The sequence below is a fragment of the Callithrix jacchus genome, chromosome X (genome assembly GCF_049354715.1).
Source record: "Callithrix jacchus isolate 240 chromosome X, calJac240_pri, whole genome shotgun sequence".
Lineage (NCBI taxonomy): Eukaryota > Metazoa > Chordata > Mammalia > Primates > Cebidae > Callithrix > Callithrix jacchus.
In genome coordinates, this window is record NC_133524.1 from 20,722,508 (window position 1) to 20,737,707 (window position 15,200).

Here is a 15,200-nt window from a genome sequence, read left to right on the forward strand (position 1 = left end):
TATAAACTTTATTCAAAAATCCTCCAGATGGAGGATATAATGATATTTCTTATCAATTCCCAACTCCTTCATTCTTTTTATTAGTTGGAACTCTATTGCAAGAAAGAGTTTTCCCTTTTCCTCCATTAATTATATTTATGAATTAACCTATGGATTCTTATTTTATTCAACTGGGTTGTAATCTATCACTATCATTTATTATTGCAATGTTTAAGTTGTCCCAGATTTGGCCAGTACAAGCCCCTTAGCCAACTCCTTATATTCATATTTGAGGTAAACATTTCCCTGTTTTCCTATTTATACTATTTTTCATTGCATGAAATGTTAACAATTTTTGTATTACCAGTTTGTTTGTAATTTGCTCAATATTTCCTTACAAGTTTCCTAGACATGTTAAGTTGTAAAATTCAGTTAGTGTGTAGTTTGTTATGATGCAGGGTTTAAGAGAAGACTAAATTGTTTTCCAGGTTGCTCAGGTGTAATTTTTTCTTTCTTTCTTTTTTTTTTGAGATGGAGTTTCGCTCTTGTCACCAGGCTGGAGTGCAGTGGTTTGATCTTGGCTCACTGCAACCTCTGCCTCCCGGATTCAAGCGATTCTCCTGCTTCAGCCTACTGAGTAGCTGGGATTACAGGCACCCAGCATCACCATGCCTAGCTAATTTTTTTTGTATTTTTAGTAGAGACAGGGTTTCACCATGTTGGTCAGGCTAGTCTCAAACTCCTGGTCTCAGGTGATCTGCCCTCCTCGGCCTCCCAAAGTACTGGTATTACAGGCGTGAGCCACCGTGCCCGGCCGAGCTCAGGGGTATTTCAAACAAAATTTATGAAATCATGACTTAATTTCCCATTGCTCTGTATGCCTGTTTTGTCATACAGCATGGCAGGTACTCAATATTTTTGTAACAAATATACTAAAATTTGATATATATATTTTGTTCCACTGATTCTATGCCTGTATTACTCCCCCCAATAACATACTGTTACTGCTACTTTAAGCTTTAGCAACTGAGAGAGACTGTTCCCTTATTATTATTCTTTTCCAAAATATTCTGGATTCAGAAGTAAAATTCTGAATTATTTTGTTAAGTTTTAAGGAAAACACAACTGGAATCTTAATGACACTGAGCTAACTGAATGGCTAGAGGAGTAGTGAGATTCTTACCAGTTAGCCTTCTCTAATAGGAATTGGGCATTTATTTCCTTTCCTAGTATCTTTTAGGTTTCTCAGAGTTTTGTCGTTTTCTTTATGTACATTATGCACAATACAAATCCTGTTAAATACATAAAATCAAACTACTTTTGTTGGTTTTGTGTATGAACTCTCTGAGTTTCATCTATGCAGCTTTGTAACATGGGATTCATTAGCATAAAGTCACAAACACAGTGATGGAAAGGTAGGGCGTTGAGGATGTAATTTAATTTCCTGGTCCTAGCAAGAATCAAATAAGTGGTAATGCCATGGGGTAGGACTGAATAGGAGAGAAAATATGTTCAGGAAGGGAGCAACAGAATGGAAGCAAAGGACAGTGTTTATAGAGAGTGGTGAAATTTCTTGGGATATCCATGGTGGGTGACTAACTGGGAAAAAAAGAAGTAATAAATGATCATTGCAAATATTCCAGAATATTTTAAAAGCTTTATAAATCACACATAAATTGAAGAGGAAAAAATAGACTTTTAATAATCATACATAAAACATGAGGTTATGAGGTTAAAATAAATGATACCAGTAAATTAAAGGAAGAGTTAAGTATTTTTAAATTTATATACAATTTCTTCTTAACTACTTTTTACCTATGAGAGCCAAATCTTGCATTAGGGTTTTCAAAATCACAGGCACAGAATAAAAACTTATTTGGAGACCAGAAGTCAAGATAATAAAGACCTTTAGAATAAAAGCTATTCTGCATCCAGTAAATCAGTAAGTTTTAAAAAACATTAAAATAATTATATAAATCTAAAGATGAATCAAACCCAGTTTTAATCTTTTAAATATCTACTTGTATAAAACCCAGTATGAATTTATAACACTTCTTTTGTAACGTGGCAACTCTGGTTCTCACTAGACATATGACTCTTAGCCCAGCAGGAAAAATTCACTAAAAGTCAGTCTAAATTTAAAGCTGGTAACAGGAACCTATTCAGAATGTAAATAACATGCCAAGGAGTCCCATGAGCTCTACTGAGACCTTTCAGTTTGTTTAGATTACATGAACATTACAAATAGCAGCAGCACTTACCTTTCAGTGTGGCCTTCTTCAATACCTTCATGGCATAAAGCTGCCTAGCATCAGAGCCTGAGATTTTTTTAACTAAGAAAACCTGCATTTAAATAAGAGAAAATAAATATTACAAAGTACTGTCAACTATACTTTTGTTAAAATAAGACCCTGTTGTAATACAGTTTATTATTATAATATAGATCCCGATATACTGTAGATTATTTCCCCTAAAGTGTATCAATTATAAATACTAGTTATAAATAGTGGTTATAACTTGAAGTGTCAACTTAAGTGAATAGATTTTTTTCATCTTGTTGTCTGCCAGTTCCCAAAGAGCATGTAACACTTTAAGATAGAAAAAAATCCTGAAACTACATATGTATGAATTAGATGGAAAAAAGCCCAAAATGTTTAAAGTACAGCACAGGTGGTATGATGGCTCTGCTTTTAACAAAACAAAAATTCTACTGAGTCCATCAAAATTGTTACACAGGGGTTCCTCTTGACCACAATTTGCTGTTGATACAAGTATTCACTGATGAAGGGTCTTTTCTGTATACAAAAGCTGCACATATATCTCACTGCTCAGCAGAACAATTTAAAACACTTACATTGAAGAATCCTATGCACAAATTAGTTAATGTGACTTAAGTCGGAATCTATCTCCCCACCTTTTTATGGTCAAATTATCACATATACCTAAATATGAAGACCACAATTCTTAGGTATGTTACTGGGCATCCTGACTTCCCAAATATTTGTGCAAAATGAATAAAGCCTGTTCTAAATCATTCATGGTCATTCTATAATGTGGCTAATACAAGACTACCAGTATATCCCTTCTACTAATTTTAACCATTAGGTTCATAATCATTTCCATTGAACCTTTAAATAGATATGTCAAATAGACTTGAATTTCAACTCTTTCCCCCTGTCCATTCTTTTGTAGCAGTGTTCTTATGCTGCCACAGGTGGGAAAGAAGAGAGGCAATCACAATCAAGAATTAAGTTTAGGATCAGCTTTCATTCCTCTGAATTAGCATATCAGGTTATCAGCACAAAATTAAAAAATGATTCATTCAACTGATTCTAGGACAAGGCAGTTTTTCACTTTGAGAAACTGTGCCGAGTCAATGGGAAATGACCCCAAATCAAGTGAAGAGCACTGAAACTTGCACAGAAAGCCTGATGCAGGGTGTGTTGCTCTCCTATAATCACCGCCCCCTTCACTATGCCCCACATTTTAGCTTCTTTCAGCCAGTTAGTGAGGAGCCAACATGGGGAGAGAAAAGCATCCTTAATCAGGGTGGATCTAGGCTCTGGAATGATGTTTAAGTATTAAAGGTAATCAGAGATTATTAATATTTCTGATGGAAATAAAATTTAATTAGTTGGAGATAATTAGGATTTGATATGTAATCATCCTTAAGATTCCCTAACCAAGTTTTTTGTTCCATTCTGTAAGAAAAATTCTCCTGATGAATTCCACACTTTCAAATGTTCTTTGAATGCATCTTCTTAATACTCCAGCAGTTCTTAGTTTGCAAAGCACTTTCACAACCATTTGTAATAAATCATCATGTCAAATTTGGGAGGCAGACCTACTAAAGCAATGCCTATTTTATAGCTGTCCAAACTAGGGCTTATGGGGTTAGGTAATTTGCTCAGTGTCAAAATGGAGGTATTAGGACAAAGTCCATGTTAGTCACCCAGTATTCTGCTTCTGCTCAGGGTGCTCTTTATCTGTTCCCTTCCCAGTAACCAGCCAAGCCCAGCAGGAGCAATAGCGGTCCCAGCTGCCATCACTTCCTCCACCAGAGCATTTCTGACCTTTTCTCACTCCCCCATGAAGCTATTCTAGTCTCTGACAGGTCATTCCTGTTTCCTTGGCTTACTCTGGCCTTTCAGAATGAGTAAGAAAGGAGACATCCTATTTTGAATGTTTGGTATTTATAGTATGATATTTAAGATACTTTTATAGATATAAAGGGAGAAGCATGCTAATTCCAATAACTTAAATATTGTGTTCCCCGAAAATGTAATGTATAAAAATTACCCATTTATTTGAATTTACTGAATGGTGTGATAATTCAATTTAATACCAGATATTATGTGCTTGACCTTTTATCATTTAATTATCATTACTGTCCTATGGCGTCAAAACTATTGCACACTCATTAATTCTTTCCAGAATTATATGCCAGGCATTGTGCTACTGGTTCAATGGTGAGACTGATACAAAGCATGACCCTTCACTCATGGAACATTTAGTTTAGTAGGGGAGACAGCCACTAAACAAATAACTAAACAAATGAAAAACTGCAGTTATGGCAAATGCCATGAAGATGAGGTATATAATGTTCTGAGAGGGTACATGACCTGGGCAAGATGGCAGGGAAGCTTCTTTGAGATCACAGGTGCAAGAGGAGCTAACCAGCTGAGGAAGAGGTAGGGACAGAGCAGAGTGTTTCAGGCAGATGGAATCGAATATGGAAAGGCTTTCTAGTGGGATGGAGCTTAAGGACTTGAGTCCTGCTTAAGGATCAGAAAAGGCAGCCAATGTGACCAGAACACAGAGAGTGAAAAGTATGTAAACCTGGAGAGGTAGCTAGAGGCCAGACACAGCAGCCAGCCGCGCCCTGCACAGCAGCCGCAGGCGCACACGCTGACCACGCTGAACAGCGAGCTGGGCCAGTCCCAGCGAACGCACATCAAGACGGAGCAGCTGAGCCCCAGCCACCACAGCGAGCAGCAGCACTCGCCCCAGCAGATCTCCTACAGCCCCTTCAGCCTGCCACACTACAGCCCCTCCTACCCACCCATCACCCGCTCGCATACGACTACACTGATCACCAGAACTCCAGCTCCTACTACAGCCACGTGGCGGGCCAGGGCACAGGCTTCTACTCCACCTTCACTTACATGAACCCCGCCCAGCGCCCCATGTACACCCCCATCACTGACATCTCCGGGGTACCTTCCATCCCGCAGACCCACAGCCCCCAGCACTGGGAACAACCCGTCTACACACAGCTCACCCGACCTTGAGGAGGCCTCCCACGAAGGGCGAAGGTGGCCGAGATGATCCTAAACAAAACCAAAGAGAGGACCAGCCAGAATTCCCTTTGGACATTTGTTTTTTGTTTGTTTTTCTTCTTCTTCTTCCTTAAAGACATGTAAGCTAAAGGCAACTCGTACCCAGATTTCCAAGACAGAAACATGACCTATCCAAGCGCATTACCCACTTGTGGTGAATCAATGGCCAGGCCAAACCTTAGCTAAATGGACCAGTGAAAACAAGAAACTGGACTTTTGAAACCCTCTTGAGAGCAAGTGTGGAGGATAATGGAGAATCGTTGGGATCGGTGTGCTCAATCTCTCTGCCTTCTTGGACTTTGTAATTATTTTTTAGCAGTAATTAAAGAAAGAAGTCCTCTATGAGGAATATTCTCTATTTTAAATATTTTTAGTATGTACTGTGTATGATTCATTGCCATTTTGAGGGGATTTATACGTATTTTTAGATAAAATTAAATGCTCTTATTTTTCCAACAGCTAAATTACTCTTAGTTGGAAAGTGTGCCCTAGCTTTTCTTGCAGAGTATTTTTGTACAGATTTGTTTTCTCTTACAAAAAAAAAGCCTGTTGTATTAACATTAAAAAAAAATTGTGTTATGTGATCAGTTTTGGGGGTTAGCCTTGCTTAATTCTTCAGGCTTTCCGATTCAAGGAGGAGCTGCCTTAAAAAGAAAAATAAAGGCCTTATTTTGCAATCATGGGAGTAAACAATAGTCTAGAGAAGCATTTGGTAAACTTTATCATATATATATTTTTTACACAAGATAAAAACACCTTGAGCCTTAAATCCATGCTGCTGGGAAATACTTGCACTCTCTTTTAGTGCATTCTCCTGCCTTTGCTTCTTCACTGCAGTCTTAAGAAAGAGGTAAAAGGCAAGCAAAGGAGACGAAATCTGTTCTGGGAATGTTTCAGCAGCCAATAATTGCTTGAGCCACAGTCCCCTGATTGCCTGCCTGGGCCCCATGTGGAAGGCAGATGCCTGCTCTCACTCTGTCACCTGTGCCTCTCTGAACACCAGCAGTTAACCTTCAAGACATTCCATGCGCTAAAATTATTTATTTTGTAAGGAGAGGTTTTAATTAAAAAAAAAACTTCCTTTCTTTTTTTTTTTTTAATTTTACCTTCTTTAAAATAGGTTGTTGGAACCTTCCTCAAAGGGTATGGTCATCTGTTGTTAAATTATGTTCTTAACTGTAACTTTTTTTAAAATTTATCTCTTTAATCTTTTTTTTTTATTAAAAGCAAGTTTTTTTGGATTCCTCATCCTAGATTTGTATAAATGCCTTTTTGTCCGTCCCTTTTTTTCTTTGTTGCTTTTGTTGAAAACAAACTGGAAACATGTTTCTTTTTGTACAAATGAGAGATTGCAAATATAGTGTATCACTGAGTCATTTGCAGTGTTTTCTGCCACAGACCTTTGGGATGCCCTATATTGTGTGTGTGTGTGTGTGTGTGTGTGTGTGTGTGTGTTTTGACACAAAACAATGCAAGCATGTGTCATCAATATTCTGCATCTTCTCTTGGAGTGAAGGAGGCTAACCTGGAGGGGATCAGCCCACTGAGAGACCTTAATCTTAATTGCTGCTGTGGCTGGAGAGTTTGAGGATTGCTTTTTGAAAAAGACAGCAAACTTTTTTTTTATTTAAAAAAAGATATATTAACAGTTTTAGAAGTCAGTAGAATAAAATCTTAAAGCACTCATAATATGGCATCCTTCAATTTCTATATAAAAGCAGATCTTTTAAAAAAGATATTTCTATAACTTAAGAATCCTGGCATTTAAATCATTATTTTGTCTTTAGGTAAGCTTTGGTTTGTGTTCGTGTTTTGTTTGTTTCACTTGTTTCCCTCCTACCACCAAACCTTTTGTTCTCTCTGTGAAACTTAACTTTCCTTTTTTCTTTTTTTTGTATATTATTGTTTACAATAAATATACATTGCATTAAAAAAAAAGAATTCGTCGTTATTGTAAAAGCAAAGGGAGGCCACTGAAGGGTTATGGGGGGGTAGAGTAAAAGATTAATTCATGCTGGCTATCAGTAAATAATGGATTGAGGTAAGAATACATTTGGAAAGTCCCAGTTAGGAGACCCCTTCAAAAGACCATGAAGAAAGGTGGTAGCATATTCTGGAGGGGTGGCAGGCAGGCTTTGAGAAATCTTTACTGAATCTATAGTACTTGATGATAGATAAGATTGGGGCCAGGTTAGAGTGGGATAGGGGAGATAGGGACTAGAAATATACATCAAGAATGCTTCCCAAATTTCTGAGCTTAATGAGAGAAAAATGAAATAGAACAGTTTGAGGCTTAGGGAAAGATGAGTTTGGTCTCAGACATGTTGACTTTAAAGTGCTTTTGTGACACAGAAAAAGAATAAGCAGCTGTGCATAAGTATTCAGAGCTTGGAGGAGCAATCTAGATTGGAGACATAAATCTGTTACATCAGCTGTATGTGAGTGACAATTAAGATAGCAGGCACAGAGAAAATCAATCAGTAGAGTATTAGTAATAGAGAAGAAGGTAGCCTAGAATGGAACCTTGAACTTCAATATTTAATGACTGGCTAGAGGAAGGAAATGGGGACCCAAGAGGTTAAGTACACACACTTGCTCAAGCACACACACAGTGAATAAATAGAAGAAAAAAAAATTGAATCAAAGTCTGGCTGACCTAGAGTCCAAACTTACAACCATTATGCTCTGTTGGCTACTTATTCTATATTTGGATTAAAAGCATTGTTTTGGGTTCAAAAGAGGTTAATAACTGTAACAAATTACCTATGTTGGCCAAGAATTGCTAAATAGTCACAGTAAAATACACAAGAGAGTTAAAATGGTGCTGCTCTGAAACTTGCAAAGCATGGTATCTTCAAATGTTTCCTTACAGAGTGGTGGTAAGGAATCACCGCATCATGAAAGTTGAATACAATTTCCAAATTTTCTTCTTGCCAAGAAACAATCTAGACCTTTTTGGCACCAGGGACCAGTTTCATGGAAGACAATTTTTTCACAGACTGGCACAGTGGAAGGGGGAGATGATGTTGGGATGAAACTGTTCCACCTCAGATCATCAGGCATTAGATTTTCATAAGGAGTGCACAACCTAGATCCCTCGCATGTGCACTTCACAATAGGGTTCGTGCTCCTATGAGAATCAAATACTGCCACTGATTTGACAGAAGGTGGAGCTCAGGCAGCAATGCTCACCCAGGTGTTGGGGACTCCTGGTCTAGACAGATCAAGTAGTAGTAATTATAATGCTGTACTTCTCAAAATGGAGTACAGAAGTGCCCCTGAGGTGTGAAGTATGTATGTATGGGGTGGGAGGCAAGCACTACATGAAAAACACTGATAAAGATGTTGCATCTTTGGCCAGCCATGGTTGCTCACACCTGTAATCCCTGCACTTTGACAGGCTGAAGTGAGTGGATAGCTTTGAGTGCAGAAGTTTGAGACCAGCCTAGGCAACATGGTGAAACCCCATCTCTACAAAAAACACACAAATTAGCTGGGCGTGATGGCATGTGCCTGTGGTCCTAGCTACTCAGGAGGCTGAGGCTGAAGAATCGCTTCAACCTGGGAGGCAGAGGTTGCAGTGAACTGAGATCATGCCACTGTAACTCTGGCCTGGGTGACAGAGGCAGACTCTGTCTTCTAGAGGAATTTTACTTTGTACCTTTGGGAAACATTTTTTGATATTAAAAACAAACATGATGTTACTGAATAAAATGCAAACTTTGCATTCATTTTAAAGACAAGCCAGTGGTCAAGAAAATTTCAAACTTGTAGCAGTAACCCCCAACTGTACTTCTTTGGGAACAATTATTCACTTTATGCTAGTAATAGAGTATGCTGGAAGGGAGGCTGAGATGCACTGTTATATCGTATTGCAAGATCACCTTCCATCCCTACCCAAGGACTCAAAAAGAGGCCAGTGTATCAAGGGAATATCTTGTGATTTTCAACCATTCATAAATCATAATTGGAGAGGTCATGTGGTCTTGAAGATAAAGTATGAAGCAAATACTACCAATTTACTAGTTTCCAATGTGCTTTTGAATGACTTTATTCACTTTCCCACACTTACTGATAGTGAGAAATGTAAAAACACAGAAACACTGCTAGTAGGAAGACTGGAGGCAATTCATAAAATAATTCTGTTTCCCCATGTGTGTGAAATACATACGAATTCCAAAAAACAACTTTTAAAAAAGCACACACTCATGACTTACCTTTCCAAATGATCCCTGCCCTAATACTTTTAAAAGTTCAAACTGGGAAGGATCTGCCTTTTCATGTCCTTCCTTTACATGATGAGTGATTGCAATTTCTTTGATACTGACTTCTTCCTGTTGAGGTAAATATAAGGGGAGCAAACAGAGTTAGCCAGAGCTATTCTCTCCTGCTAAAAATCAAACAATACAAATTTAATCATACTAGAAATTAATCAGAAATCAATCTAATTTCTAAGTATATTAGAAATCCTGAAATTAACATATATAAAACCACCCTTTACCAACCTATCAAGTGTATATGCCACACATACATACTTTCAGGGTAAATGTCAGAGATAGTATTATACCAGCCTATCACATAGGCCAATTTAACCTCTACATGACATTTAGTACTCAGTATTTTCAAGTCTTCATTCTCTCTACTGGAGATAATTACAATAGTTTTATTGGGTGGGGGCAGAGGGTGTAAAGAAGTCTGCAAATAACAGATCGGAGTAATCTGCTGTGCTCTGGTGTATGGTTATTGTTACTCAGAATTAATGCTATTTAAAAAAAACTATTTATTGAGGAGAGGGGTTGAAAAATATTCCAGGGTAAACATGGAGATTTCTAACCTCAATGTGGCTGTTTAAGTACACTGAAGTTTTATCCCTTTGAAATTTCTAAGTTACTTTGTTTCTAGAATAATCTGGGATCTCAGAGGGGAGAAAGGAGTAACTCTAAAACACAAAATCAGAAAAGATTTAACATTTGGATGGAGAATCAGACATGGAAAAAAACGACTATTCAGCATGATGGAACAATGAGAGGTATCTAGATTAAGAGAAGGATTTTTAAAAGATAGTGGACATTTTAATATATTTGAGAAAAAGCATAACAAAGAGAAAATATATGAAATACACACAGGATTTCAATTACTTATGTGAGATCAGCAGATTAGGTTACCTTATTTAATCAAGACACAAACTGTATGTTATAGTCAAAAATTACAACAAAACAAAATCTGACCAAATTAGAAACATAAACCTGTCAAATAAAGACTACCATTTTTGTTGACTATAATTTTTTTCTAGGTGCGTAAGTACCATTAGTAGAATCTCAATGTGTTATGTGAACATAAATAATCCATTGTTTTTGTTATTATCATATCCCATACAAACATTTGTGCTCAATTAACATTTTCTGAGATGTCCTTAGAATGTTGGCAATATAAAGAATTACGAAGATTTCTCAAAAAGACATACCAGAATATCCTAACATGGTAGCTTTTGAAAATGAGTCGTAAAAGGAAAAAAGCTCCCAGAAGAGGAGAAAAAGGAATTCAGGCCCACTACTTTATTTCTCAGACAGAGGCTGTAATTTGTAGGTTATTTACTACTTAGGCAGTTCAATCATATTGGACTCCCCTAGAACTTTGGTAACAATAATCAAATCATTTCCTAACATCAGTTTAGATCTTTATTTCATAATTTCCTGTGTATTTTGTCCTTTAATTCTCACAACAATCCTGCGCAGTAGGTATTAGCATAGAACCAAGCATTAGCTGACTCTTAAGATGCTACCTCTTTCCTCCAAATAAGACCAAGGTACAAGGGTTTCAGACCACCCTTTTCTCCAAATAAGACTAGAAATCCAGCAAATACTATTACTGAGCACCTACCACATATCAACTCTGTGTTAGGCGTTTTTTTATGTTTTATATTCATGTTTCATGACAAATCTTTGACCACATATTAATGTTAGAGAGGACTGACATAACATAAACAAGTAAACCTTAAAACAAGCATAAACATTTCAGAGTTTTCTATGTATTCCCCCATTTACCAGTAGCAATGTGACAGATCCTCTAAAAACAAACTGGTTTGAATATTCTACAGCCTGAAGTTTAAAGAGATTAATGGAAGGCCAAAGATCACAAGCCAGTAAGTGGTAGACTTAGGGCTCAATTCTAGGTCTCCTGACTTTGAAAACAAGGCCCTTACCATTACACCACACTGAGATCAATGACAGGAAACCTATAGACTTATGACCCTGGTCTTTGTAACTGGTCTGTTAGCTCAGTTGATTACAGCAGTGTTCTTTGAACTTTTTGGTAGCACATCCTTAGCAGAAAAAAAAAAAACTACATACACAATACTTGTATCCTTAAAATTATATACACGTAAAGAAGTTATCTTCTTTTCTATACCCCAAAGTTCTGTCACATCGCACTTCGAAGACTAATGGATTACAGACTTGAACTCATGGGGCCAAGTTCATGGGCTGCATTCCAGTATGTGTCAGTTAGTCTTGTATTTAAAAAAAAAAACCCAAAAAACAACTATCTGTCCAACAGTCTAACTGGAATCTAGCAGCCATTTATGCCTTTTAAATCATGAGGTCATGAAGAACTCTACTTTGTAATGTTAAATATTTTTTTACCATTTTTCTCTTTTAGGTAAGTGGGATGTGATTTATCAGGTTACAGTATTTTTCCACCTTACATTTCATAGCAAATATGTACAAAAATTTTGTTTGTCACAAATAAAGAAGCAACACAAGCAGGGAAGAACAATCACTGAATTATAAACACATTCCATTTTGTAGCAGGCATACAGGATCAACCCTTATCCTAAAGTAGTGTGAGCTACAATCAGGCCATGAATTTCAAAATACACAGCAATTACTACTCACATCTTTGATGACTACCCTTCCTTTCATCTCATGTCAAATAAGTTCCTAAAAATTGCAGTCTGGCCAGGCATGGTGGCTCACACCTGTAACACCAGCTTTTTGGGAGGCCGAGGCAGGTAGATCACCTAAGGTCAGAAGTTCGAGACCAGCCTGGTCAACATGGTGAAATCCTGCCTCTAGTAAAAATCCAAAAATTAGCCAGGCATGGTGGCGGGTGCCTGTAATCCCAGCTACTTGGGAGGCTGAGGCAGGAGAATTGCTTAAACCCGGCAGGCAGAGGTTGCAGGGCGCCGAGATTATGCCACTGCACTCCAGCCTGGGCAACAAGAGTGAGATATTGTCTCAAAAGAACAAAAAAAAAAAAAATGTAGAGTCTAGGTTGGGCAATATAGTGAGACTTTCTCTCTACCAAAAAATTTTAAAAATTAGCTAGATGTGCTGTTGGTGTGAGCCAACAGAGTCCCAGATACTCAGAAGGCTGAGACATAAGGACTGCTTGAGCCCAGGAGCTCGAGGCTACACTGAGCCATGATCATGCCACTGCACTCCAGCCTGGGCAACAAAGCAAGACCCCGTCTCAAAAGAAAAAAAAAGTAGTATCTCCCTTTGGTCCCTTCTGTATAACAACCACATGCTGAAACACTTACTATGTATCAAGTACAGTATTGAGAACACTTTACCATTCTTTCTTTTTCTATTTCTGGTGATATCGTCAGGGTACAAGCCTTCATTACCTTTCATCTAGAAAACTGAAACTAGATTGGTTACTTATAATATTGCTTTCCACCTGGGTCCAATTCATCCTTCTGAAAAATACATTTTCTGAAATTATACAGCTCCAGTCATTTGACCAGGCTGTTCAAAAACTCCAAGCTTTCTCAAATTAAATGTACTACTTCACCTTGGCATTCGAGCTCCTCTATTATATGGCCTCAACCTACTTTTGTGATATTATCTCCCAACACTCTCTTACACACAGCCTGTTGTCAGCCTAGGTTATTTCTTACTCCCTAAACTCTTTGTTTTTAAAATCAAAGTAATACATGCACACTGGTAATAAACAGTGGCAGAATAGCTTATGGTGAAAAGCAAGTCTCTTCTCACCCTCATGCCTGGACTTGAAAAAAAAATTAGTTCTGCATCTTCTTTGATAATTTCTTAATTTATCAACCTTAAGACAATGTCTACTGACTTAAAATAAGAAAGGTGAGGGACTTACTTATATTATGCCACTTCATTTCATCATCTTCCTCTACATTCTTTGGCAATTATATTACCTTTACATAAACTTCTTGTCTTTTCTCTGTTGGACAGAATCCTAACTCTTCCCCTTGAAAAAGGAGGCTAATATGTAGCTGTATGTAATTTTATTAATATTAAGGCTATTAATTTTAAGAAAATTAACATTTTCTCCTGCACTTCTAGCTGTAATTTTATTAAGGCTATTAATTTTAAGAAAATTAACAGTTTCTCCTGCAACCACAACCAAATCATTCATGCTCTCTCTATAGCCTGATTCTAAAGTTGAAAGCCTATATACAACAGCATTCACATCATTGTGACAATATATGGTTCATATGAAGGCTAGGTAATATATTAAATTTCCTTTTATATGAGCCCATGACTCCTAGGCCAGTCCAAGGGGACTTAAAAAAAAAAAACAAAACAACTGCCTCCCACTTCATTAAATGTTTACATTCATGATAAATTTTACTTTTGATTCCTATTAGGATCATGGATTTCTCATGCACTTTTCTGTTTTTCCTGTTTTTAACAGCCTTCCACTATTCTTGGGGTAAGGGAGAAGTAATGTGACCATTATTCTTATTATTTTCTTAGCCCTTAGCAGAATTTTTCATTCTTCTGAGAGCTCTTTTCTATCCTGGAGACCTCTCTCTCCCTCCCATCAGGACTGGTGGTTCTGTAGGCCCACTGCACAGCTATCACCTTGGCATAGCTCTACAGTGATTTTCTGGTTGAATCCAGTTTTCAGATTCCTGTCTCTTTCTTAGATTACCCTCTTGCAACTTCCTAAGAAAGGTGATGTGGAAGAAAACTTTCTGAACATCACACATCTGTAAATGTATTTATTTATTTATTTGAGATGGAGTCCCACACTGTCATCTAGGCTGTAGTACAGTGACATGATCTCACCTTGCTGCAATCTCCACCTCCTGGGTTCCAGCAATTCTCTGGCCTCAGCCTCCTGAGTAGCTGGGACTACAGGCATGCGCCACCATGCTCAGCTGTTTTTTTTTTGGTACTTTTAGCAGAGACAGGGTTTCACCATGTTGGCCAGGATGGTCTCAATCTCCTGACCTTGTGATCCACCCGCCTCGGCCTCCCAAAGTGCTGGGATTACAGGTGTAAGCCACCATGCCCGGCCACACATCTGTAAATGTTTTTATTTTGTCTTCCCATGTGTACAGTTTGGCTTGGTATCAAATTCCAGAAAAAAAAAAATCTTGCCTCCAGTTCTGCTGATGAGATGGGTGATGCTAGTCTGTTCACACTTTTTGCTAGGTCTGTTTTTTCTTTCTGGAAGCCTTAAAGATTTTCTCTGTCCTTGTGTTTCTGAAATTCCATACTAGTGAGATAAATAGGGTCTTCTTCCCTTCAGAATGCTAGATGCTTGGTGAACCTTTATAATCTAAAGACCTGAATTCGTTATCTTTGTGGGGAATTCTAACATAACTTTGATAATTTCTTTCCATCCATTTTTCAGAGCTTCTCTTTTTGTGACTCCTCTACTGGTTGAATATTGTATGTCTAAAATGGAATCCTTTATGCCATTTTTTATTGTATTTTCTGTTTCCACTTAAAAAAATTTTTTTTGAGATGGGGGTCTTGATCTGTCACCCAGGCTAAAGTGCAATGGTGTGATCTCAGCTCACTGCAGCCTCGACCTCCTGGGCTCCAGCAATCTTCCCACCTCAGTCTCCCCAGTTGCTGGAACTACAGCGATGTGCCACCACGCCTGGCTAATTTT

At 37.8% G+C, this 15,200-nt stretch overlaps 1 protein-coding gene across 11 annotated transcripts in view; it reads right to left on the reverse strand.

Moving 5' to 3' along the window:
- RPS6KA3 (ribosomal protein S6 kinase A3) overlaps positions 1 to 15,200 on the reverse strand; it is a 171,474-nt gene that overhangs the window by 56,518 nt on the left and 99,756 nt on the right. For all 11 annotated transcript variants that reach the window (XM_008989060.5, XM_078364251.1, XM_078364255.1 and 8 more), the window contains 2 exons: positions 9,536 to 9,652; positions 2,241 to 2,322 (listed from right to left, as the gene is read on the reverse strand). In XM_008989060.5, the coding sequence (XP_008987308.1) occupies positions 2,241 to 2,322; positions 9,536 to 9,652 (199 nt within the window). The remainder of the gene's footprint in view (positions 1 to 2,240; positions 2,323 to 9,535; positions 9,653 to 15,200) is intronic.